This window comes from Pristiophorus japonicus, chromosome 9 (genome assembly GCF_044704955.1).
Source record: "Pristiophorus japonicus isolate sPriJap1 chromosome 9, sPriJap1.hap1, whole genome shotgun sequence".
NCBI classification, from domain to species: Eukaryota; Metazoa; Chordata; class Chondrichthyes; family Pristiophoridae; genus Pristiophorus; species Pristiophorus japonicus.
The window spans coordinates 100,397,866-100,425,647 of record NC_091985.1 but is presented as its reverse complement, the minus strand read 5'-3'; the positions used below and the strand labels follow the sequence as shown (position 1 = coordinate 100,425,647).

The 27,782-nt window shown below is 41.7% G+C and overlaps 1 protein-coding gene across 4 annotated transcripts in view; it reads left to right on the top strand.

Annotated features, from left to right (window-relative positions):
- The window catches only part of pus10 (pseudouridine synthase 10), a 143,314-nt gene that overhangs the window by 65,819 nt on the left and 49,713 nt on the right, over nt 1–27,782 (top strand). For 3 of the 4 annotated variants that reach the window (XM_070889623.1, XM_070889625.1, XM_070889626.1), the window contains exons 9-18: nt 541–605; nt 4,556–4,641; nt 6,667–6,792; nt 10,601–10,657; nt 12,648–12,724; nt 12,805–12,860; nt 12,962–13,079; nt 15,273–15,415; nt 17,081–17,180; nt 21,014–21,290. In XM_070889623.1, the coding sequence (XP_070745724.1) occupies nt 541–605; nt 4,556–4,641; nt 6,667–6,792; nt 10,601–10,657; nt 12,648–12,724; nt 12,805–12,860; nt 12,962–13,079; nt 15,273–15,415; nt 17,081–17,180; nt 21,014–21,052 (867 nt within the window). In that variant the 3' untranslated portion in view covers nt 21,053–21,290. Of the gene's footprint in view, nt 1–540; nt 606–4,555; nt 4,642–6,666; nt 6,793–10,600; nt 10,658–12,647; nt 12,725–12,804; nt 12,861–12,961; nt 13,080–15,272; nt 15,416–17,080; nt 17,181–21,013; nt 21,291–27,782 lie in introns of those variants that run through there. The other variant, XM_070889624.1, reaches the window with a different exon arrangement.

The following is a 27,782-nucleotide window of genomic DNA, read 5'->3' as shown; positions in this document are numbered from 1 at the left end:
TCAAACTGGACCAGCAGTGGGAGATACTTAATTACAGGATGGACCTTCCAACCAGGAATGAAGAGGTAGGGAGAGAAGGGGAAATGGCCAAGGAGAGGCAAAGGGGGGGTGGGGGGGATATTAAAATGAACCTAACCCCTACTTTTTCGCCTTTCAACTTTCTGCTATATCAAATATATATATTTGTGTGAATTGTACACCGTCAAATGGAAAATTAGTTGGTGTTATGTTGACATTATGGTGCATGCATCCTCACGATATGAACTTTGCTGCCTGTGAGAACACACTCTCCCTGGAGGCTGTAGTAGAACCTTCTATAATGCAGCCCCGTGAGAACTACCACAGTGATTCTCTGAACATCCCAGCAAGGTATTTCTCTGGATTAGAGAGTAAATCTGAATTAGACTTGATTGCTAAGTCATGTGACTTGTTAGCACTGTTGTGCTGTAAGGTGAATGTATGATGTAATTTATCTCGCCACATCCTGTACATATACCTACGGTTCTGAGAACCAATTTTAACGGATGTTTCTCTTTTCAGTCAGTATTCACTAGAATGGCAGTGGTGAAAGCTTTGGAGAAGATAAAAGATGATGAGTTCCGTCAGTGAGTGCAGACTAGTTTTTTTTCCCCTAAACTACATGAAAATTTATTTTGTGTTTCCTAGTAAATCCACAGTTTCTATGCAGAATTGAGATACAAAGATAAATTTATGATGTGCATTGGTTATTGAAGTTAGTGAATAGATATTCTGAGGAAAACCTCAGAGCCAAGAAAAAACACAAACAAATGCAAAAAAAATGAATGATGTAGAAATGTCATCGATGCAAGGTAAATTTGGAATATAAAATCACTGGAATAGGTTAGGGGCTTGAATATAATGAAGGAACAGATGTCAAAATTTCAGGTGAAGCTCAAATATAAGATTATCAGAATCTCAACAATAGACTTCTACAGGGGTTGCAACCCACCTTCCACTCTGTACCTGAAGGACTGTTGAAGTGTTGACAGACTGTTTGTCCGACATCCAGACTTGGATAAGCTGCAATTTCCTCCAACGAAACATTGGTAAGACCAAAGCCATCGTCTTTGGGCTGTACAACAAACTCCGTTTCCTTGCCATTGATTGATTTCATCCCTCTCCTCAGCAACTGTGTCGAGCTGAACCAGACTGTTCGCAATCTTAGCATCCTATTCAGCCCTGAGCTGAGTTTCTGACCCTATTTTTTCTCCATCACAAAGATCGCCAATTCCATCCCCGTAATATCCACCTTCTCCCTGCCTCAGGATCTCTGCTGCTAAAACCCTCATCCATTCCTATGTCCCCTCCAGAGCCAAATATTCCAATGCTCTCCCATCCTCCACCCTGCGTAAACGTCGACATCCAAAATACTGCTGTCCCATACCATGACCTACTCGCGTATTACACCCGTGATTGATCACTGTCCGACATTGGCTCCCGGACCCCCCAGTGCCTCAAATTTTACATTTTCAACCTTGTATTTAAATCCCTTTGTGGCCTCACTTTTCCCTATATCTCTCGAACCTCCTCCAGCCCGTCAATCCCCACACCGCTCAAACTCTCCATTCCTCTGACTCTGGCCTCCTGTGCACTCCCGCAACCCCCCCCCCCCCCACTTCTTCCCACCATTGGTGGCTGTACCTTCAGCAACCTAAACCCCACACTCTCTTATTCCCTCCCTTAAACCCTTCTGCCTCTCTCCACTTTGTGCTCCTCCTTTAAAGCCATCCTTAAAACGCATCTCTTTGGTCACCCTTCCTAATATCTCTTCCTTTTGCTTAGTGTCTTTTTTTCCACTTGCTGTTCAGAATGCTAACATTCAAAGGAATGGTCAGATGGACATTCTGATGATCCACAATTTAAGTTCTGGATATCAGTCAGATATCAAACAGAGACTGGAGAGGAAGGAATGAAAATCCTATGGAAGAATCACTTGGGGCAACTCTCGCATTGTAACAGCTGGTTATGGAGCAGTGCCAGCAGAGATCAATACTGGCTTCCTGCCCCCCTCATAACCAGCTCAAACGTTGAGACTGAACAGAGAAGAGGAGAACTTTTTTTTAAAATAGTGTTTTTAAAGATCAGAAATCCTAAAGAAGTTTTCAGTATCGTGATTAAAGCTGTGATCGCAGAATTAGAAGTAAATTTGAGCTTGATTTCATGAATTAAACTGCCTTAAATATTTTTTGTCAGTTATTTGCACAGAATCACACCTATAAATTTAAATGTGCACAAAAGCTGGATGTAAAATGATCCTTGAAATTGTTTTGAAAAGTAGCTTATAGAAACATAGAAAATAGGTGCAGGAGTAGGCCATTTGGCCCTTCGAGCCTGCACCGCCATTCAATAAGATCATGGCTGATCATTCCCTCAGTCCCCCTTTCCTGCTTTCTCTCCATACCCCTTGATCCCCTTAGCCGTAAGGGCCATAATCTAACTCCCTCTTGAATATATCCAATGAACTGGCATCAACAACTCTCTGCGGCAGGGAATTCCACAGGTTAACAACTCTGAGTGAAGAAGTTTCTCCTCATCTCAGTCCTAAATGGCCTACCCCTTATCCTAAGACTATGTCCCATGGTTCTGGACTTCCCCAACATCGGGAACATTCTTCCCGCATCTAACCTGTCCAGTCCCATCAGAATCTTATACGTTTCTATGAGATCCCCTCTCATCCTTCTAAACTCTAGTGAATAAAGTCCCAGTTGATCCAGTCTCTCCTCATATGTCAGTCCAACCATCCCTGGAATCAGTTTGGTGAACCTTCACTGCACTCCCTCAATAGCAAGAACGTTCTTCTCAGATTAGGAGATAAACTGTATACAATATTCCAGGTGAGGCCTCACTAAGGCCGTGTACAACTGCAGTAAGACCTCCCTGCTCCTATACTCAAATCCCTTAGCTATGAAGGCCAACATACCATTTGCCTTCTTCACCCCCTGCTGTACCTGCATGCCCACTTTCAGTGACTGATGAACCATGACACTCAGGTCTCGTTGCACCTCCCCTTTTCCTAATCTGCCGCCATTCAGATAATATTCTGCCTTTGTGTTTTTGCCCCCAAAATGGATAATCTCACATTTATCCACATTATACTGCATCTGTCATGCATTTGCCCACTCACCTAACCTGTCCAAGTCACCCTGCAGCCTCTTAGCATCCTCCTCAGAGCTCACACTGCCACCCAATTTAGTGTCATCCGCAAACTTGGAGATATTACACTCAATTCCTTCATCTAAATCGGTAATGTATATTGTAAAGAGCTGGGGTCCCAGCACTGAGCCCTGAGGCACTCCACTAGTCACTGCCTGCCATTCTGAAAAGGACCCATTTATTCCGACTCTCTGCTTCCTGTCTGCCAACCAGTTCTCTATCCACGTCTGTACATTACCCCCAATACCATGCGCTTTGATTTTGCACACCAACCTCTTGTGCGGGACCTTGTCAAAAGCCTTTTGAAAGTCCAAATACACCACATCCACTGGTTCTCCCTTGTCCACTCTGCTAGTTACATCCTCAAAAAAATTCCAGAAGATTCGTCCAGCATGATTTCCCTTTCATAAATCCATGCTGACTTGGTCCGATCATGTTACTGCTTTCCAAATGCGCTGCCAATTCATCCTTAATGATTGATTCCAACATTTTCCCCACTACTGATGTCAGGCTAACCAGTCTATAATTACCCATTTTATCTCTCCCTTTTTTAAAAAGGGGTGTTACATTAGCTACCCTCCAGTCCATAGGAACTGATCCAGAGTCAATAGACTGTTGGAAAATGATCACCAATGCATCCACTATTTCTAGGGCTACTTCCTTAAGTCCTCTGGGATGAAGACTATCAGGCCCTGGGGATTTATCGGCCTTCAATCCCATCAATTTCCCTAACACAATTTCCATAACACAAATTCCCGCCTAATAAGGATATCCTTCAGTACCTCCTTCTCACTAGACCTACTGTCTTCCTTTGTGAAGACAGAACCAAAGTATTTGTTCAATTGGTCTGCCATTTCTTTGTTCCCCATTATAAATTCACCTGAATCCGACTGCAAGGGACCTACGTTTGTCTTCACTAATCTTTTTCTCTTCACATATTTATAGAAGCTTTTGCAGTCAGTTTTTATGTTCCCTGCAAGCTTCCTCTCATACTCTATTTTCCCCCTCTTAATTAAACCCTTAGTCTTCCTATGTTGAATTCTAAATTTCTTCCAGTCCTCAGGTTTGCTGCTTTTTCTAGCCAATTTATATGCCTCTTCCTTGGCTTTAACACTATCCTTAATTTCCCTTGTTAGCCACGGTTGAGCCACCTTCCCCATTTTAATTTTACTTCAGACAGGGATGTACAATTGCTGAAGTTCATCCATGTGATCTTTAAATGTTTGCCATTGCTTATCCACCGTCAACCCTTTAAGTATTCTTTGCCAGTCTATTCTAGCCAATTCACGCCTCATACCGTCAAAGTTATCTTTCCTTGTTCAGGACCCTAGTTTCCTATGTGTTTAAAATCTCAGATTCATTGTGTTTTGATCTTCGACAGGCAGTTTCCTTATCCGCTTGAACCATCTAAAGGCTCCTGTATTGTTGAGGAAATTCAGTGCACTCACAATTCAGTCTATGTAGCAGGTAAGACATTGCAGCAATGATTTGTTGAACTCCCTCTCCTCCTATGTGATCTGTAAAGCAGTGGTTTTAAATATTGAAGACTTTAGAGCAGTGTTCTAATTTTGCAACAAATTTTGCTTTAGGACATTGGAGGAATATAATCTGTTAATTAGTGTTGATGCATTCCCCAGGCCAGACATTTGGGCCGAGAAATTTATCTCGAGCGGTGGCACAAAACAGGCGGTATCGCAGTCACTGGAACTGAATATCAGGCGCTGCGTATAGCAGACGGCCAATCAGATACTGCCCATTCTGCCTCACTGCCCGAGTCATATTTCTAGGTCTTTATCTTAAATAAGGAGCCTTTGCAACAAAAAAAACCCAGGCAAGACCGGTTCAGTAAACCCTCATGTAACCAATTTTAAGCATTTTAATTTTGCTCCCATGCAGAGGTTGGTATTACAGCCAGAAATGTCCTTTAGGTGTCCTGTTGTTTTAAATGTACAGATTTTGGGCTCAATTTTGGCCCAGCCTGTTTTTCGGTGCATTTACTGGAGATGCGCGCTTTTCTCCATTCAGAAGTGCGCCGAAAAAATATCCTTCCCACTTTGGCTGCTGTTCGGCCTCCTCCCTGTGGTCGCGCAGTGTGGCCAGTCGAGTCGGGGGTGAAGCCAACGTCCTGCGCCGAAAACAGTGCCGGGACGTTTGCGCATGCTCAGTGGAGTGTCCGCGCATGTAGTAGCTCCTCGTCCCCAGCCTCTCCGTGTCTTGCTGCAACCGCTGGGTGGGACCCGATGCCGGCCAAATGTTGAGTAGGGGTATGGAGTGGCAATTGTACGGATTGCTTAGTTCCATTTGGTTGGAAAATGCCTATTTATGGACTTAAATTGGAAAATACATTGCTTATTGGGGAGCTGTGTGTGCATTAACAGATGATGCAGTCAGTTTAAGTAGCATGTTTCTTTAGATACCCACGTTGGAAAAATGCATCGATTTGAAACTTTAATCACTTTAATCTTAGAAATCTTGCTGGGAGGCCACTCGGCCAGGGCTAGGGGCGGGCAGGCAGCAGAACTGATGGTGCTCCTGCCTGGATGATTTCTGTTAGTTCGGCTGCCCGCCCGCCCCTAGCTGTGGCCGAGTGGCCTCCCGCACCGGCCGGCCCGCTGCCTTCCCGGGCCAAGTTTTAAGGTAAAGGAAGGTGGGACTTACTTCAATTTTTTATTTGTTATTGAATTCTTAGAACTTTTTGTTTGCAAGGTTTGGTGGTTTGTAAGGTTCGGTGCTTTAGATGCAGGTCCTCTCCGCTTCCCTTCCCGCCCCTGTCCCAGACCGAATGGCCTCCGATGTACCTACCTGCACTGATTTCTTAACTCTCCGCAAGGGTTTTCTGAAGTGGCCACATACACTGGCCTAAGTAGATTTGGAGTAACTATTAGTTGGCCAAAGTTGCCTAAATGGACAGAATTGGCGTAGGTGGTTGGTAACGCCCCCTTTTGAGAAAAAAATAAACTAAAAAAAATCGTAACTAACTCACTTACACTGGTGCAGATTGATTGGGGAAAATGGGGACTTTTAAGTTACGCCAGAAAAACCCATGTTACTCCAAAAAAAACAGCAACTCCTGGCCAAAATTGAGCCCATAACCTTTATCTGTGCTATCCTATTTATCACAGTTCTATAACTTGAGGGCCCTTGTACTTTCACATAGCAGATCTGAAATCCATGTAAAATTAGCCCTAACTTATTCACAAACAACTTGAAACCAGCTCACTTTTGGTGAAATATTGAGCAGTCAGCCAATGGTAGCTCAGTTAGGTGAGTTTTGTCAGTTCTGAAATATAGATCCATTTTATATGCAGTGGAAGAAGGTAAAATATCCGTTATCTTCCTTCATTTGAATTTTGCATTTTGCTGATCTAATGTGTGTGTACCATTATTAACAATTGTGATACAGTCCATCTGATCATGAATGTGCCAAATAACCCACACGAGGAGAATTATTTGTTTGAAAATTAAAAAATGGATTCTCGTGTTTTTCCCCAGGTAGATATAATAAGTTCTCCAGGACTCTGCCGCAGACTCCTTGGATAATAGATGGAGAAAGGAAAATGGAGTCTTCAGTGGAGGAACTCATAGGAGAGCCACTGAAGAAGATGTTTAAAGTAGATAGTAAGTTACATGTATAAAAGGAAATGCTTGAATGATGCATGTTTTCAAGTTCAAGCTTTTTGCATTGCTGTGTCTCTCAATGATGATGTCTGACTTTCCATGATCCAAGCTTGTGATGTGGTCAGTCTTAGTATACACAGCCCAGAGCTAACATTTTCCCTATTTACTGTAAATCTCATGGGTGTGCAGTCAGTCTGGAAGATGGAAAACATCAAATGCTCGACAACTTATCACATGTTACAACTAAGATATTTTATTTACAATTTGAAGGTCTACAAAAGAACATAAGAACATAAGAAATAGGAACAGGAGTAGGCCATTTGGCCCCTCGAGCCTGCTCCGCCATTCAATAAGACCACGGACTCAGCTCCACTTCCCTGCTCGCTCCCCAGAACCCTTTATTCCCTTATCGCTCAAAAATCTGTCTATCTCTGCCTTAAATATATTCAATGACCCAGCTCTTTGGGACAGAGAATTCCACAGATTTACAACCCTCTGAAAGAAGAAATTTCTCCTCCTCTCAGTTTTAAATGGATGGCCCCTTATTCTAAGACTATGTACCTTAGTTTTAGTTTCCTCTGAGTTGAAATATCCTCTCTGCATCCACCTTGTCGAGCCCCCTCATTACCTTATAAGTTTCAATAAGATCACCTCATTCTTCTGAACTCCAATGTGTATAAGCCCAACTTACTCAACCTATCCTCATAAGTCAACCCCCTCATCTCCAGAATCAACCTAGTGAACCTTCTCTGAACAGCCGTCAATGCAAGTAAATCCTTCCTTAAATACGGAGACCAAAACTGTACGCAGTACTCCAGGTGTGGCCTCACCAATACCCTGTGCAGTTGTAGCAGGACTTCTCTGCTTTTATACTTTATCCCCCTTGCAATAAAGACCAACATTCCATTTGCCTTCCTGATTACTTCCTGTACCTGCATACTAACTTTTTGTGTTTCATGCACAAGGACCCCCAGGTCCCTCTGTACTGCAGCACCTTGCAATTTTTCTCCATTTAAATAATAATTTGCTTTTCTATTATTTCTGCCAAAGTGGATAACCTCACATTTTCCCACATTATACTCCATCTGCCAAATTTGTGTCCACTAACTTAGCCTGTCTATATCCCTTTGCAGAATTTTTTGTGTCCTCACAATTTGCTTTTCCACCCATCTTTGTATCATCAGCAAACTTGGCTACATTACACTCGATCCCTTCATCCAAGTCATTAATATAGATTGTAAATAGTTGAGGACCCAGTACCGATCCCTGCGGCACCCAACTAGTCACTGTTTACCAACCGGAAAATGACCCATTTATCCCGACTCGCTGTTTTCTGTTAGTTAACCAATCCTCTATCCATGCTAATATGTTACCCCCAACCCCGTGAGCTTTTATTTTGTGCAGTAACCTTTTATGTGGCACCTTATTGAATGCCTTCTGGAAATCCAAATACGCCACATCCATTGATTCCCCTTTATCCACCCTGCTCGTTACATCCTCAAAGAACTCCAGCAAATTTGTCAAACATGATTTCCCTTTCATAAAACCATGCTGACTTTGCTTGATTGAATTATGCTTTTCCAAATGTCCTGCTACTGCTTCCTTAATAATGGACTCCAGCATTTTCCCAACGACAGATGTTAGGCTAACTGGTCTATAGTTTCCTGCTTTTTGTCTGCCTCCTTTTAAAGGAGAGGTCAGGCAAATACTATAGCGCAGGGCAATACGATTGTACTAACAACAACAACTTGTATTTATATAGCGTCTTTAACATAGTGAATCGTCCCAAGGTGCTTCACAGGAGTATTACGAGATTAAAAAAATTGACACCGAGCCGCATAAATAGAAATTAGTGCAGGTGACCAAAAGCTTGGCCAAAGAGATAGGTTTTAAGGAGTATCTTGGAAGAAAAGAGAGGCAGAGAGGTTTTGGCAGGGAGTTCCAGAGCTTGGGGTCCAGGCACAGAAGGCACGGCCACCAATGGCTGAGCGATTATAATCAGGGATGCTCCAGAGGACAGAATTAGAGGAACGCAGACATCTTTTGCGGGGCGGGGGGGGGGGGGGGGGGGGGGTTGGGGAGAGGGGGGGGGAGAGGGGGAGGGAGAGGGGGAGGGAGAGGGAGAGGGGGAGGGAGAGGGAGAGGGGGAGGGAGAGGGAGAGGGAGAGGGAGAGGGGGAGGGAGAGGGAGAGGGAGAGGGAGAGGGAGAGGGAGAGGGAGAGGGAGAGGGAGAGGGAGAGGGAGAGGGAGAGGGAGAGGGAGAGGGAGAGGGAGAGGGAGAGAGAGAGAGAGTTGTGGGGCTGGAGGAGATTACAGAGATTGGGGGGGGGCAAGGCCATGGAGGGATTTGAAAATAAGGATGAGAATTTTGAAATCGAGGCTTTGCTTAACCGGAAGCCAATGTAGGTCAGCGAGCACAGGGATGATGGGTGAGTGGAACTTGGTGCGAGTTAGTCCACGAGCAGCTGAGTTTTGGATCACCTCTAGTTTACGTAGGATACTTTTACTAACTCCAGTGAGGTGTCAGTCTGGTAAGACTGCCTTTTCTGTTGAAGGAAACAGTCTAGTAAACTCTACAGCAGCAATCTTGCAGTAAGATGAAGTTTCACTTTGTGATTGTTCACCTGGGTATATATGTTCACACTGGAATGTTCAAGCACTCCCAGCACATAACAGGACTAATTTTGTAGTTATGAACATGTTTACAAGTGTTACATACAAACATACGAAAATGACAGGCAGGAAAAGACCAGCTAGCCCATCAAGCCTGCCCCACACTCATAATATCTGGAGCACCATGACTAAACACTTCTTAACCCTCTGCAAGTATGTAATGCCCTGGAAGAGGCAAAAAACCCAGGGGCCGATAAAAGGAGAGGGGGAGGAGAAATCTGAATAATTCCGCTGCGACTCCCTCAGGTGATCGAAACCAGTCCAGGAGATCACACTGACCATGTGTATATTTACTGTAAATTCACTTTGCTTTTACATGACGCAATCTCTGCCCCAGCCAAGAACTGTCCAGCTCCTTCTTAAAGGTTTGCAAAAAGTCAGCACACATCCCACAAGCTGGCAATACATTCCAGACACTTATTGTTGGCTGAGTATGCTTTTGTTAGAGACCACTGAGGCAGCAGTCACGCTGTTCCTAGCACAGCAGTGTGAGGGGAAACCCTCGTGTTCTGATGAGCCAAGCAGTGTGCTATCATTATTTACTTACAAGTCTCTGCCTATCTTTACTACATAACTTTTCCATGAAGTGTAGAGAGAAAGAAAATTGAAATATGCGAGGTCTGTTCCCTTGTCTAAGTCCCACTTACTTCAAATAATTTGAACCAGATTATTCTTTTAAATGACTTGTGTTGGAAAATTATGGTTTAAGAATTGCTTTGATCGCTATATGCAGTGACGTTGTAAAGCATTATTTTGAATTCAAAAGGACCACAGTAACCAGAGCAGTTGTTCTCTCCTATCCTATCCTTTCCTTCTCTCCTATCCTTTCCTTCTCTCCTATCCTTTCCTTCTCTCCTATCCTTTCCTTCTCTCCTATCCTTTCCTTCTCTCCTATCCTTTCCTTCTCTCCTATCCTTTCCTTCTCTCCTATCCTTTCCTTCTCTCCTATCCTTTCCTTCTCTTACCTCCCATCTAATTCATCTCAGTTTATCCTTGTAATGAAGTATGTATTTATGTTGCCATTCTTCTAATCTGATTGGATGGCATTAATGTAATGAATTAGTAATTATGGAATTTATAACTTGGATTATAAAACTTTACAATTTGAGATTCTGAAATACCTCTATACCTGCAGATTTAAATTTTTCATCTTCAGGAAGAGAAGATGTCGATGTTAGAGCCTTGGGAAATGGTAATTATGTTTTAGCTTCTTGTGATGTGCCTTACTTTATACTAACCATAGTCTTTATGCGTATTGGATTAAACTGCAGTATTTGAAGGTTAAAAATGTTCCCTGTTACTGAACTTATTTTTGTAAATCAGCATACAGTATGATACTCTTTCTGTTATCACAAACAGGAAACATTTGAAACAAAGGGATTTGGCCGTCCATGTACACAAATCAGTAATAGCTTGCGTACGGGTATAAAAAGTAATCAGAAAGGCTAATGGAATATTGGCCTTTTATATCCAGGGTGTTTGAATAAAAATGGGAGGAAGTTCTGCAGCAGTTGTACAGAATCCTGGTCACAGCACATCTGGAGTTGGTTCAGTTTTGGGCATTATACCTCAGGAAAGATATAGTGGCCTTTGACTGACTACAGCTCAGATTCATTAGAATGCTAACAGGACTTAAAGGGTTAAATTGTGAGGGCAGGTTGAATAAACTTGGTTTGTATTCCCTTGAGATTAAAAGGTTGAAGGGTCATCTAATCGAGGTGTTTTAAGATAACAAATGGATTCGATAGGGTAGATACAGAGGAACTATTTCCTCTGGGGAATCTAGATCAAGGGGGCATAATCTAAAAATTAGACCTAGACCATTTTGGAAATACTTTTTCACACAAAGAGCAGTGCAAATTGAGAATTCTCTCCCTAAAAGGCTATAGATGCTGGGTCAATTGAAATTTTCAAGACTAAGGTGGATAGACTTTTGTTAAGTAAAGGTATTCAGGGGTATGGATCAAAGGCAGGTAAATGGAGTTGAAGCACAGATCAGCCATGATCTAAATGAATGATGGATCATTTCTCTTTTTGAGCATGTCAGAAGGAAGGAGCTCCATAATGCAAATGTTTTGCTATTCTAATTGTAGAATGGTGCTTGATATTTTACATGTTTGATATTTTATACTCTATGTACATGCTAATATTTTATACTATATTGCTAACTATATATTTAATGTTGGGTTAGACCTTGTGGTAACTTGAGTGGCTCATAAAGTATGATGTGTTAATTATATAGTGAGAAAGGGTACATGCAACAGGGCATGTAGGCCTGCTGTTAAAGTACGAAATATCCTTGAGCAAACCAGACAGTAAGAGTGCGATAAGATGGAAAGTAGAAGTGCAACTAAGATAGTTTATAGTTAATCACGATGTAGATTATGTGCTCCAGGGGCTGAATGACCTATACCTGTTCCTATAATTAAATATGATGATGTGATGCGTTCATAAACTGAAGGCTGAATGAAGGTAAATAGCCGTGACTACTTAAAAAAAATTATTTTTAAGAAAGAGGTGCAAATCACATACATTATGAAAGATGAAGGCATTTTAGTACCACTCTGCTTCTGTAGGAGGAATTGAGTGAGTCTTGAACAAAAGGAAAGAACTTGCAATAATATAGCAACTTTCATCCGGACATCCACAAATTTTCACAGCCAGTGAATTATTTTTGAAGTGTAGTCACTGGTATTTTGCAGGGAAACACAGCAGCCAATTTGGACAAAGCAAGGTTCCACAAATAATAAATGACCATTTTAGTGGTGTGGTTGAGGACTAAATGTTGGTCAAGACAACAGGAAAACTTCCCAGCTCCTTTTTGAATAGTCCATGGGGCCTTTTGTATCCATGAAGATGTGTCCTCAGTTTAGCATCTCATCTAAAAGACTGCACTCCTTCAGTGCTACACTGAAATGTCAGCCTAGATTATGTGCTCAAGTGGATTGACTCAGGGACGAGAGTACTACCAGTGAACTAAGGCTGACGCCATTTATACTTTGGGTTACTGGTCATTACAAATTATTTGGTGGTCAGAACAATTTATAATTTGGATATTATGTTTGATTTTGAATAACTGTCCAATTTGCTTGATTAACAGCTATTCCTATATCAAGAGTTTTCAATATTCTACCAAATGGGTGAAGCTGATTTTTATGCCCCTCCTTTTCCTTTGTTGCCAGGCAGACCCTTTGCGATTGAGCTGCTTAACCCACATAGAACATCTTTTCTTCAGCAAGAGATAAAAGAACTTCAACAGGTGATTGAGGTGTACAAATTTAATTCCTTGGAACATATAAATTGGTTTGCTTATGTGTTTACTTTTTATGCTCTTTACAGAAAATTAATAATTCTACTGATAAAATCCGAGTTCGAGATTTACAGCTAGTGACCAGGTAAGAATGTCCAACCAAATCAGCACTTAAGTCAGGCTCAACACTTCAATTTGATTTATTAACTAAACAAACAAGTAATCTGTTCCAATATTTTTGTTCAGGGAGGCAATAGGACATATGAAGGAAGGTGAAGAAGAGAAGACAAAGTCATATAGTGCCCTAATATGGACAGAGAATGCTATAGGAAGGAATGATATAGATTTCCTCCAGGATTTAAAGGTATTAAAAAACAAATTATCGCTTAACTTCAGAATCACAGGTTATGTGCCAGATGCTTGAAAGGAGAAATTAACTCCTGAGATCAGCACTATATGAATCTGATTCAGAACTTGCATCTTTAAATATGTTTTTATGCCCTGTGAGCTTGGAGCTATGACTTGTGCGTCATTGAGAATTCACTTTTGTGGGGCATAACCTGTACAGTGAGTTTTTGCAATTCTTGCTGTTCAGTATAAAAATAATGACCTTTTAATGTCTTCTCCTTGGAACCCAATAAATGCACCTCTGACAGAGTGAATCTGATGCCAATCAATTCTGGCATCATTAATCTGGCCCTAGTGTTAGTGTGTCTGAGTATTGTCACTCTAATAGTAAGCTATTTCTAATAAATGTTTATTTTTAAATTCAGTTTCCATTGTAGGCTTTGCTTACAGTTTATCTGGGGCAAGCATCAAAGGTGCTTCCTCACATGGAAGATAGGAAGGAGGTAACATTGGAGAGAAGTTAGTAAATCCTTCTATGTAATCCTCAATCGGAATTTAAAATTGTCATTGGTAGAGTTCTCTGATTGGGCTGGGGAATCACTGTTTAGTGGAGGAAGTAAGCTGTACAATGGGAAAGTAAATGTGCAAGTGAGGCTGGAAAAGAGCATGATTCCAAAATAGGATGGACAAATAATAAACAATGCAACCAGATTCAGAAGGATTTAGACCTTTTAAGGTAACTGGTGGCAGATGATGTTCAATGTGGAAAGTACAAAATAATTAGTGTGGGAGAAAGGTGGAACAGCCTTCTATAATGTTGACCAGGATAGAGATTCATTTGTTATAGTAAATACATCTATGAAAGTGATAGTATGGCTGCAGTAAAATAAATATATAAAGTACCGTGTTCTATTAGTAGAGGGACAGAATACAAATTAAAACAAGTTGCAGTATATATGACATTGGCCAGACCCCATCTGGAATACATGGTGTAATTCTGATCAATCATCAGGAAGGATATTATGGGCCTTGCAGGAGTACAAAGGTGAACAATGGAAATATTCCTAATATCATGGCTACCTCTCAACTTCCGAACCACTTGGGGACAGTTGTATCTTTGCTTTGGTTACTACTGTATCTTAAATGTATTTTAATATCTTATTTGTACTTCTCTGTAAAGTGTATGAACCCACTCTTAAACTTTAATCTCTTGGAAGGAATCTATGTTTATAATAACTTTGTGTTGGTGCAGTGGCCTCTTGAGTACGTAGAGTACCAGAAGTGCAGAATAAAATAGACCAATGCATATTGGGTCACTGCTGTGGAGCCTCCTAGAGGAGTATCAACTGTGGTATAAAAATAGCTGTTGTAAAGTCCCATAAAACCCCGGGCAGTCTTGTTGAATTGTTGTCATTTAGGGTGATCTCTGCTGTAGGTTATAAAATATTAGGAAATGCTGCCACAATCTGTACAGACAATATCTGGCTTTTTTTACTACTGAAATTACATTGTCCAAGACGAGCTGGAGCACTTGAGTGCCATGATATTAGGAAAGTTTAAAACATTGGGCTTGTTTTCTTTACAGAAGTGGAAACTTCAATGTGAGTCAAGTGAATTTTCAAAATGATTAAAACAACCGTGACAAAATCCAGGCAAATTGTTTACCATGGTGAATGGATCAAATATCAGGGGACACAGGTTAAAATTAAGAAGGGAGTAAGAGGGAAAGTCGGGCTGAATCTGAGGATAAGATACCAAGGAATGACAGTGAATTTGACTGTATAAATGGTTGGATTGGAAGTGTTTCTGGAGAGCAAATGGATTGAGGGATATGGTGTATGGTGATGGAAGAGGTAACTTGGGGTTATGTATCAAAAACAGACCAATTTGTTGGTCTTAATGGCCTTTAGTTTTATAAAATATATTTTAAAGAAAATGTGCTTGTAAATTTTGCAAGCTAACTTTCTAAAGGATAGGCAATTTTTTCTTTCAAAGCTTGTTTGATTAACATTAGACCAAGGACAGCTGCGATGGTTTGAGATTTGCAGCTGGAAGGTGAATTCCATAAGTATTGAAGCAGTTTCTAAGATGTGAATCTTGTAGCAATTTTTTAAAAGAAAATGTCTTTATTGCAGATTGTATACATGAAATTTAAGGGTATGGGTAATGATCAAATATGCCTGTTTACTGTCTTAACACATTTCTTTAGGATCTAAAGCTTGACCAGAAGACTCCATTGAGAGTTCTTCACCGCAGGCCTCTAGCTGTAAGAACTCGTACAATACACAGCATGAAAGTAGAGTATGTGGATCAACATCACTTTCGCCTTTATTTGAAGACTCAGGCTGGGACGTATCTTTTTATATTTGTACAAATAACTCAAGAGATGGATTGTTTTGGAGAATGGATGTAGATTTTACTATTGCAATTAGTTTTCCTGTCAGGACTTAAAGCTGAGCTGTATTAGTCTTACTGATCCAGCATCTGTGACAGACTACACCAATTAAGCCCAGGATACCAGCTAAGAGAATTAGTCTCTTTGAAAAGTTTTTGACAATGCAGAGAATCTCCCTTGCCTCGTTGGGGCGGATGCATAATTTCCTTGTTGGCAGTGCGGCCATTTCCCCTAGCTATTCCATTATGTGTTTTGCTGCATGTAGGCAAAGCTCTACACTAGTGTGCCCAGGCATTAGGGCAAGCTGCTTGTGGAGTCACTGGTGACCACTCTTGCAGTCTCTGGATGCTGGTACTGGGCGATGCCACACCTTTTCATCTCCATAACCTCACTCAAAGAATTGGGACCTCCATTTTCTATCTAGGATTATTTAGCCCTCATGATCTTGTGTTTTTGTTTGGTCTTTGTCCCCAGATATTGCTCATTGATACCAAGTTGGTTGTCCTTCCTACAATCCAAGAGCTCAGCGGTTAAGAGTCTACAGCTTCTCCCTGAATAAATTATTTCAGGAGCTGATGGAGAAACCTAGCCTTCCCCTTTTCCATGCTATCACTGAGGCTGTCAACTACTCAATGGAGAAAGAAATGAAAGGTCTTGATCCATTTCCTGTCTGGGAGATAGAGGAGGGACTCTTAAGACCCACAGTCTGAAGGAATCTATGCTTCATTTTTCAAGACCGCCCTGCTTCCTTTGACATTCTCAAAGCAAACATGGTCTGGGCCTCGAAATTCTTCATCTAGAAGCTTGAGCTGTGTGTTAAGTTGGGTTCCTTGAGCTGAAATGCCTCAGCTGTAACCTTGGCAGGGGTGGCCTGTATGCTAAGCTGGATTCCGGCTAAAGTTGGGGATTCAGCAGGGCCCTGAAAGAGGCTTTACAAGGCCAGCAGTGGGTAGAATGAGGCAGGGACACCCCCAGTACTGGGAGTTCCTGCAATCCTGGTCCTCCAAGGACCTACTATAGCACTGGTGGAACCAGGCCTTCAATCAATGAAAGTGATCCCCACCTGGGACCTTGAAGGGAAAAAAGTGAGGATTAAAAAAAAATTAAGTACATTCCCCCCCCCCCCCCCCCTCCCCCTCTTTACATAGGTAGCTATGGGGGCACAACTTTTCACTTTCCAGGTGGGTGATACTGGTCACAGTACACTGCATTTTGAACCCTTTAGGCTGCAGGCAAGAATCCACAATGCACCCTGGTGGGCTCATTCCAGTATACCATCCAGTTCTGCAGATTTCTGGCCCGTGACTGCCTTTTGGGAATAGATGATGCCTTTGAACAGATGCTCTGTTTTATGTTCAATCTAAATAGGATACCTAGCTAATGTGCAAGTCTCAGTGAATTTTTTTTAGATGAGCTATAATTACTTATAAATTGCTTTCACATATATCTCGGTTGTACTAGAATTGTTTGACCTTTTAATAGACACAAGTGATGGAATCTGGCTGTTCTAGAACTTGTTGAAGCTAACTAAGCTTTATACTGAATAATCCGTGCAAACGTTTAGTATTTGGTATTGCGCACATTCCACTTATCAAGTAGAAGTTTTCTTAACTTTCGAATAGCTACATTAAAGAGTTTGTACATGGGGATTTTGGACGTACAAGGCCAAATCTTGGCACTCTAATGAACATGACGACTGACATTCTTGAACTAGATGTAGAGGTGAGAGTCATTTCTATTATTTTTGTTTCTATTGTTTTGTCAAACGTCTGCATGTGCAATTTGTGTAAGGATTTTTGAGCCTGCTCTTGAACGAGGTTCAGTGCTTCACCAAAAAAAATGCTTTCTTCCATCAATCTGAACTTGAATATTTTGAGTACTGGATTTCTGTTAAAGTTTCAAAATGCACAACATCTGGTTACAAATTAATTTCCTGTGAATTACTAATGCCGAGTATTACAAAGAAGAACTTACATTTATATAACATGTAACGCGGTGGTTAATCTGTGCACTGTTAGCGATGACATTCTGAAAATGAGATGAATGACAAGTAATTCTGTATTTTGTATGGTTGAGAACATAAGAATTAGGAGCAGGAATAAACCATTCGGCCCCGTGAGCCTGCTCCGCCATTCAATGAGATCATGGCTGATCTTCTACCTCAACTCCACTTTCCTGCACTATCCCCATATCCCTTGATTTCCTTAATATTCAAAAATCTGTTGATCTCTGTCTTGAATATACTCAACGACTGAGCCTTCAGTCTTCTGGAGTAGAGGATTCCAAAGATTCACCACCCTCTGAGTGAAGAAATTTCTCCTCATCTCAGTCCTAAATGGCTGACCCCTTATTCTGAGACTGTGACCCCTGGTTCCAGACTTCCCTGCCAGAGGAAACATTCTCCCTGTATCTACCCTGTCTAGCCCCGTAAGGATTTTATATGTTTCAATGAGATCACCTCTCATTTTTCTAAACTCTAGAGAATTTAGGCCTATTCTGCTCAATCTCTTCTCAAAGGACAATCCCCCCCATCCAGGAATCAGTCCGGTGAACCTTCATTGCACTCCCTCTATGGCAAGTATATCCTTCCTTGGGTAAGGAGACCAAAACTGTACACAATACTCCAGCTGCGGTCTCACTGGGTGGAATGTTGGCCAGGTCACCAGGAGACCTTCCTGCTGCTCTTCAAATAGCAGACAGACTGCCTTGGTTTAATGTCTCATCTGAAAGATGACACCTCTGACAATGCAGCACATCTTCAGTACTGCACTGAATTGTCAGCCTAGATTATGTTCTCTGGTTTGTAGCAAGGTTTGAACCTACAACTCCGAGGAAAGAATGCTACCAACTGAGCCAAGGTGGCACTATGCATCAGAGATTAGAACTGCAGTCCTTTCTCACTCAATTTTCTGTTTGTAATTAAACAAATTGTAATCATGATGTCTCTTACATGTGCTGTCTGTTTTCTCTCTCATCCTTGCCCTCATGCACACACTCTCTCCTGCTAGCTCTGACTTGTATTAGACAGGCACCTGCACCTACAGATCCTTTAATTTTGCTTCCATTCTGTGTAAGACAATGGAATTGATTGTCAGGAGTTAACAAGTTATTATTGCATAGATAATCCTCAATAAATAACAGTCAACATAGATTCAGAAGAAGAAAATCCTGCCTGATAATTTCCTCTGCCTTGTTGAGGGAGTGACAACCCAAGTGGACTGTGGTAAGCCCGACAACATGGTGTACCTAGACTTTCAAAAAGCATTTAACAAAGAAAGAAAAATAAGTGACAGATACTCTATGAATGATGTTGAAACTGCAAAGGATGAAGCTGAAAAAGATCTCCAGTGTCATAATAGACTCAACACTCAATGTGTTCAACCAATGAAGAGCAGCAATCAATAAAGCCAACAGAATATTGAGCTATATAGACGAAATAGAATACAAGTCAGAGGAAGTTGTGATCAAACTGTGCAGTGCTCTGGTCAGAGCTCACGTAGACTACTGTGTCCAGTTCAGGGCACTGAGCCACAAGGGAGATAATTCAATCCTTGGAGACAGTGCAAAGAAGAGCCACAAGACTGCCCAGTGACAAATGGCTGAACAATGAGGAAGCATGGGAGAAAATAGGGCTTTTAAAGACTGCAAAGGAGGCATTTGAGAGAGGCGCCCAGCCTGTGAGCGCCGTCTGAGCAGGCCGGGGAGCGGAGGGAGCAGCGTGACTGCATACCACTCCAGGGAGCAGCACGTGCTGGAGCAGGAGAGCAACGGCAGTGAAGAGGGACGTCACCAAGATCCAGGTCGCTGATTGGAGCATGGGCAGGAGTGGCGAGGTCGGGACCAGGAGCGGCGAGAAATTGTAGAGGGATGTGATTGGGGCCCAGGAGAGGCGTGAGTTCGGAGCCCAGAAGAGGTGAGGGCCCAGGGGCAGCATGGGCCAGCCACACTGCGATATGTGTGCGCGCTCGGTCTGTACAGCAGAGCCGGTCTCCAGTCATCTTGGTTAATCCTTGCCACTGGACCAAGACCTAGCTCTGTCAAGCCCGTGTGGTGGCTGGTGTGCAACGGCCACCACACGTTAAAAAATCCACGCACAGGCATCTTCCACCTTTCAGGATTTAGTTCGGACCTGGAATTTTAGGTCCTTCATTGAAACACCTGTGAACTTTTTGACGTGGAAGCAAGTCATCCTCGATTCGAGGGACTGCACTTGATGATGATTGTAGAGTTATATTAGATTATTAAGGGAATGGAAAGAGTAAATCTGCAATACTAACATTGAGCAAATGGCAAAGGGATGAGTGTTCAAGCTAATAAGGTAAATTTGGTACTGATATCAGTAAATTTTTCACACTGTGATCAGTGTGTGGATTGGACTTCCAGATAGAGCAGTGGAAGCAAAAATCATGAGCTAACTTAAGAAACAATTAGATTCAGCAATGGAAGGGTGGGGTGGAAACTTTAGGATCTCTCTGGATGGATGAATTAAGCTGGGTCAAAAGGCTTCTCTCGTCTGTAATCCTAGAATCATAGAAATTTACAGCACGAAAGGAGACCATGTCGGCCCATTGTATCCGAGCAGCCGACAAAGGGCTATCCAGCCTAATCCCACTTTCCAGCTCTTGGTCCATAGCCTTGTAGGTTACGGCACTTCGTGATATCCAAGTACTTTTTAAATGTGGTGAGGGTTTCTGCCTCTACCACCCTTTCAGGCAGTGAGTTCCAGATCCCCACCACCCTCTGGGTGAAAAAGTTCCCCCTCAAATCTCCTCTAAACCTCCTACCAATTACTTAAAAAATGATATTCTATGTGCTGTGTCCCTCTTTCTCGAGCCTCTCCCTCTTTTGTGCCACTCTGTAACTCATCCCTTTGTGCACCCTGTCCTGCACTTGTTAACTCTTTCTATCTTACACCCCTCTGTCGCACACCAGCTCGTCCTGTTCACATCTGCACAACCCTCCCCTTCCTGCAAGTGCATGCTCGTGAATGCAACTCTCCCAAGTTTGCATGCCCTTGTGCATGTGCGTTCTATCTAACTGGTGCTCATTCTTAAGCTTGCTTGTGCATTCTCTGTCTCACTCACTCGTGCTTGTTCTCTTATTCTTGCTCTCACATCCTTTTTTGTCCTTCCTACATCGAAACTTAAGGCAGCCAATCTGTTTCAGATCCTCTGTCATCACTGCTTTAAGCCAGTTGCCAAGAAGTGGCCATATGGTGACTCTCCTGTTTTTTCTCTGATCAAAACTGCCTCACATATGCAATGAGGGGAACTGGACCTGTATCACATAACTCAAGGGCTTTTTGCTCTCTTAGCATAGTGCTCAGCAGCTCCCCTCTTGGCATATTGAGATCTATTTGGAAACTTGGGTGCAAAATTGTAGGATAATGTAATGGTGCTGCATCAGTCCAAGTGTTAAAAGTAGCTTTGCAATCTTGGTCTTCTGGCGTCATTAGTAAAAGCTAACAAAGGTCTTTTAGTGTCAACAACTACACTGTGCCTGTACTAAATTATGTTCACGGTAAAAACACACATGATAACCTTTCATTTCTTTAGTCTGTAGATGTTGACTGGCCGCCCAAATTGGATGAATGAAGTTCTGGAGTTTGTGCAATTACTGGGTAATCGAGCCCAGTTCTAGCTACAACCAAAAAAACTATCAAATGTATCATGGAAACTGATGTATGTTTTAATACAAAAAAAAACAGCAATTGATTTTTTTTTAAATTTTGTTTTATTTTTATTACCTAATGGATCAGTTGTAAAGTAAACCTAAAGCAATGTTTGTGGCTTATGAGCAGCAAATTTGAAATAAATTGGCCCCATTCGTAAATGTGTGTCTATTTTGTACAAAATAGTCTAATGCACAAGTTGTACAGCAGCTAGTAATTTGGCTTTCTGGTTAAAAATAATGGCCTGAATTTTAAATGAAGGCGGGTTGGGAGAAGTGCAGGGGTGCTAGAAAGCAGTCGGGAAACCCAGGAAAATGGCAGGGCCTGATTTGCATTTCAAAGCTCTGTTTCCCATCTGCAGACAGCCAGATGGAGAGGCTGGCTGGCAGGCCTGTGACACTAGGGAGGTTGGGGACCGGTTGAGTGTGGTCTGGGCGCAGAGCATAGGTGGGAAGAGGAAGCATTGGGGCTGGCCTGAGGATCAACATGGCTGGGAGGGAGTCGGGATTCAGTTTTTTAACACTTTAACCTTCTACCTGACCCCAACCCACCGTTTTTGAGGCATGTTAGCTGTGTTCTCTTGTCAGGTACTGTCCCCCTTTCAATCAAATCTGCCTTCATCAACCTCTTCTCAAAAATCAACCCTTGACCCCACTTCTTGCAAGCTACTGCCCCATCCATCTCCAACCTCCCTTTCCTCTCAAGTCCTTGAATGTGTTGTTGCCTCCCAAATTCATGCCCATCTTTCCCAGAACGCCATATTTGAATTCCTTCAATTCGGTTTCCGCCCCTGCCACAATACCGAGACGACTCCCATTAAAGTTACAAATTACATCCTTTGTGACTGACAAAGGCAAACTATCCCTCCTCGTCCTCCTTGACCTGTCTGCAGCCTTTGGCATGGCTGACCCACTCCATCTTTCTCCACTGCGTCCAGCTGGGTGGGACTGCACTTGCCTGGCTCTATTCTTATCTATCTAATTGTAGCCAGAAAATCACCCACAATGGCTTCTCTTCCCACTCCTGCATTGTTATCTCTGGTGTCCCCCATTTCTCATCTATATGCTGCCCCTTGGCGATATCATCCAAAAACATGTATGCTGGCGACACCCAGCTCTACCTCACTACCACTTTTCTCGACCACTCCAGTCTCCCAATTATCAGACTGCTTGTCCAACATCCAGTACTGGATGAGCAGAAATGTTCTCCTATTGAATATTGGGAAGACCGAATCCATTGTCTTTGGTCCCCGCCACAAACTCCGTTCCCTAGCCACTGACTCCATCCCTCTCCCTAGCATGTCTGAGGCTGAACCAGATTGTTCGCAACCTTGGTGTCATATTTGATCCTGAAATGACCTTCTGACTACATATCTACAGCATAACACAAACCACCTATTTCCACCTCCGTAACATTGTCTGTCTCCACCCCTGCCTCAGCTCATCCGCTGCTGAAATCCTCATCCATAGCTTGGTTACCTCTAGATTTGACTACTCCCACATACTTGTGCATGAAACACAAAAGGATAGTATGCAGGTTCAGGAAGGCCAATGGAACCGTGGCCTTTATTGCAAAGGGGATGGAGTATAAACGCAGGGAAGTCTTGCTACAGTTATACAGGGTATTGGTGAGGCCACACCTGGAATACTGCGTGCAGTTTTAGTTTCCATATTTACGAAAGGATATACTTGTTTTGGAGGCAGTTCAGAGAAGGTTCACTAGGTTGATTCCAGAGATGAGGGGGTTGACTTATGAGGAAAGGTTGAGTAGGTTGTGCCTTTACTCATTGGAATTCAGAAGAATGAGAGATGATCTTATCGAAACATATAAGATTATGAGGGGGCTTGACAAGGTGGATGCAGAGAGGATATTTCCACTGATTGGGGAGACTAGAACTAGAGGGCATGATCTTATAGAATAAGGGCCTGCCCATTTAAAACTGATGAGGAGGAATTTCTTTTGAGGGTTATAAATCTGTGGATTCGCTGTCTGAGAGCTGTGGAAGCTGGGATATTGTCTATTTCTGTCTTAAATTGATTCAGTTTCTTAAACGATAAGGGGTTATGGGGAGCGGGCAGGGAAGTGGATCTGAGTCCATGATCAGATCAGCCATGATATTGAATGGCTAAACAGGCTCGAGGGGCTGTACGGCCTACCCCTGCTCCTATTTCTTATATTCTACCCTATGTAAACTTGGTCATCCAAACCTTCAATTTTACAAGGGCTCCTTGATGCCACACTGTCAAATGTTGCCTTGATGTCAAGGGCAGCCATTCTCACATCTTTTGTCCATATTTGGACCAAGGCTATAATGAGGTTTGGAGCCGAGTGGTCCTGGCAGAATTCAAAACTGAGCATCCGTGAGCAGATTATTGGTAAGTGCTGCTTGATAGCACTGTGGGCAATACCTTCCATCACTTTGCTAATGATTGAGATTAGACTGATGGGGTGGTAATTAACCGGATTGGATTTATCCTGCTTTTTGTGGACAACATACCTGGGCAATTTTCTACTTTGGTGGGTAGATGCCATTATTGTAGCTAGAGACATGGCTAGTTCTGAAGCACAAGTCTTCAGCACAATAGCCGGGATGTTGTTACGGCCTATAACCTTTGCTGTACCCAGTAAGCTCAGCTGTTTCTTGATATCATGTGGAGGGAATCAAATTGGCTGAAGACTGATTTCTGTGATGGTGGGGGCTTTGGCCAGTTGCAGAGATAGATCATCTACCTTGCATTGCTGGCTGAAGACGGTTGCAAATGCTTCAGCCTTGTCTTTTGCACTTATGTGCTGGGCTCCGCCATCATTGAGGATGGGGATGTTCATGGATCCTCCTCCTCACCCGGTTTGTTGTTTAATTGTCAACCCCCATTCATGACTGGATGTGGCAGGGCTGCAAAGATTTGATCTGATCAGTTGGTGTAGGATCACTGAGCTCTGTCTATATAGCATGTATGTAGTCCTGTAATGTAGCCTCACCATTTTGGCACCTCACTTTTAGGTAAGCCTGGTGCTGGTCCTGGCATGCTCTTCTACATTCCTCCTTGAACCATGATTGGTACCCTGGCTTGATGGTAATGGTAGAGTGAGGGATATGCCTGGCCATGAGGTTACAAATTGTTTGGAGTTTTATTATGTAGAACACAATATAGAGTGCCAGAACTACAGTATCGATGTTCTACTTAAGGGCAGTTTGGTCAGGACTATCATTTTGAAGCATATAATTTGAGAAATGCAATGTCTAATATACAATTGGGTAGTCAGGGCAACCCAAAAATTCGAGGGGTTTTAAGGCCTCATAAGAAAAAACAATAGTTGACAATGTTTGCATACCTCTATTTATAACTGGCAAGAAGTTACATATTTGTCATCTTAGTGCTCTTCCAATTTGTTCAAGATTGGAGAGCGAGAGGGCGTCAAACTCATCCTGTGGATACTGAAGGTCAAAAGTTATTTATATAATTGTCATTTGCCACGGATTGAAAAAAAATCTGAGTCAAATTACAAAATGCTCCCCTTCCATCATATTACCTCGTCAGAGTTTGGTTATCATGAGCCACCTTTTCAAAAAGTAAACATAGAAAATAGGTGCAGGAGTAGGCCATTCAGCCCTTCGAGCCTGCACCACCATTCAATAAGATTATGGCTGGTCATTCCCTCAGTACTCTTTTCCTGCTAAGGTAATGTATGTACTCTAAACTTCACTGAAAGCGGTTAATAACTACAATACATTTACACTCTTCAAACCTCAATTTTCTTTGTTTCATATCCAGTGAATCTAAATATTTTGAGCATAGTTTTAGTTTTTGAAGTACTGTACACAAAACTTAGATGCAGAACAGGAAGTGTGCATTCGGATTACTTTCCCTTTTTTTAGTTTCACAAATGTAATATTGTCTTATCAGATGTGTTGCTTTAAGAAAAAGTGCAACTTTTACAGAAGAAATTGAAAATGATTAAACGAGTTATAGTTTATGCATATAAGAACAATTTAAGTATTAGTTTAGATTTTCTACTGTACACAAACATTATTGACTAGGCAAAACACTTCTGTAAGTTTATTCAGTGTGCATACATTATACAATTTGTTATAACAGTTTTGTATTTTTTATACAAAAGAAAATTCAAACTCTTATCTAGAGCGAGAAAAGACCAATCAAGTTCATTCCAGCCTGAGCCGATGATTGTTGTATCATGGACTTCCCTCCTGCACAACCTGTTGATCTTACTTTAGAGACACTAAGTTCCTCCTTGACCTCAAGGGGGGTGGGGTGAAATCAGATTGCATTAAAGACCACAACACACAATCCCATTTTGTCAGATAGTGGCACAGTAGCTTTTCAGAGGTGCCAACTGAGCTCAGTTGGCTATCTTTGGGAGTTTATTTCACATATCTACTTGTGTGTGAGTAAGAGAGATTTTTCTGATCTCTTGTTAAAGGTTGGTAAATGTGCTTTACTAATTGTTAAAGATATATAGCTTGTTTACTTCCAGCTGCATTATTTTTGTCTCTCCTCCACTGAAAATAAACTTAGTTGCTTCAGCCTTTCATTAATTAGATCTGGAATTACCTGTCATTTTTCCCAAGCCCTTTCTAATGCATCTGCAGCAGCAACGAAAATGCATGCCTTACTCCAGAATTAGCCTCACTAATCGATCTGTACAAAGTGAATATAACTTGTTCGAACTTGTAGTTGGATGTTTTCCAGGTGCATCCCAGTAACCAATTTTCCTTATTTATAACTATCTATCTAAAACTCACCACCTGCTTTGAGTATGTTTGATGATCCCTTCCAAATTCTTTTCAAACTTTGCCAATGGAGATCTTACTATACTGGAAATGTTTATTGCTACCGTTCTCATTCCATGCTTATCCACATTCAAATCCATGGCTGTATCTCAACCCATTTATATAATTGGTCAAAGTCTCTGGATAATCAATCTCCTTTCTGCTCATTATCTGCCTACAGAACTTTTATCAACAAATTTAATAATTTAGACATCCTGTTCTGTATAATTCACAAATAGCAAGAATCAATGTGGAACTTCACCAGTTACATTTTCTCAGGCGGTGCATTTTTGATTTGTCACTACTGTCTTATGTTGCTAAGCCAGTTGTAGACAATGAAAACTATGATAGGGCCTCAAGCTTTCTTGCTAGTTTTGCAGGAGGAACTTGCATCTTTTTGAAAGCCAAGTGTACAATACCCTTTGTTCATTAGGTTAATTTCTCCCTCAAAGAATTTGAGTAGGTGTATAAGGCAAAATCATGTTGTCGACTCTTAGATACTTGTGTTCTTTAAATACTCATTTATAGTATGTCATAGAATGGCTTCAAGCGTCCCCCGTTAAGTGCGTTGGGCTAGCTGATTCGTAATTACCAGCTTCATACCGGACACCTTTTTTGAATATTAAACAAATTTACCATTATTCAATGATCAACCAAAGCATCAATTTCTTGAGGGCTCCAGGGTATATACCACCACTCAGACCTTGTGTGAATATTAATCCTTCCAGTTTCTGCATGTTATTTAGTGTGGATTGCTAAACTCAATTTACTATAATTGGATTCTGTTGTGCAGTTTTGTCAATCCATTCAATATTTCTGCCATACCTTGACCATCTAACAGTTTTACCCAATTTAAAACGTTTAACAATCCTACTTGTTCTAATGATTTATGTGCATATCATCCACATTGGATAGGACAGAAATACAATGATTACGCTGAATTCTGAACAAATTTTATTTAAAGAAAAAAGGAAATAAAGTTAAAGGATAGTAGCAGTAATTATGAACTTTAAAAAGTATATAAACAAACAGTGAGAAATAGTGAGAAAATAGTTTACAAAGTATTTATAGTACATGGGAAGGTCTGGTAGTATTTTATTTAATCCATACTTCATAAAAAAAAACTCATTACAATTTTACATTCAACTTCCCCTATAAACCAGAATTATAAATTGAGAACTTTCCTTAAGGTTTGTGCTAAGTACAGTTAAATTGACACAGTCATTACAGAAATTAAGGGAAGTCCCTTTTTATATAAAAGTGAATTTACTTTACACCAGCTTCTATTTCTTATGTAATGTCAAATAGCCTTCGTGAAGTTTGCACTGTAGTCATTTGACCCTTCAAGCCTGCTCTGCCATTTAAGATGATCATGGCTGATCTTGTACCTCAACACCACCTTCCTGTTTCCGTTAGTTACCAAAAATCTATTCTTGAATATAAACGACTGAGCATCCACACAGCCCTCTGGGGTAGAGAATTCCAAAGATTCATAACCCTTTGAGTGAAGAAATTTCTCCTCATCTCATTCTCCTAGTATCACGCCCCTTAAAATTTTTACATGTTTCAATGATATAACCCCTCATTCATCTAAACTCTAGGGAAAGTAGGCCTTGTCTACACAATCTCTCCTCATAAGACAATTTCCCCCCATCCCAGGAATCAGTCACATGAACCTTCGTTGCACTCCCTCTAAGACATGTATATCCTTCCTCAGGTAAGGAGACCAAACCTCTACACAGTACTCCAGGTGTGATCTCACCAAAAGCCTATATAATTGCAGAAACATAGAAACATAGAAAATAGGTGCAGGAGTAGGCCATTCGGCCCTTCTAGCCTGCACCGCCATTCAATGAGTTCATGG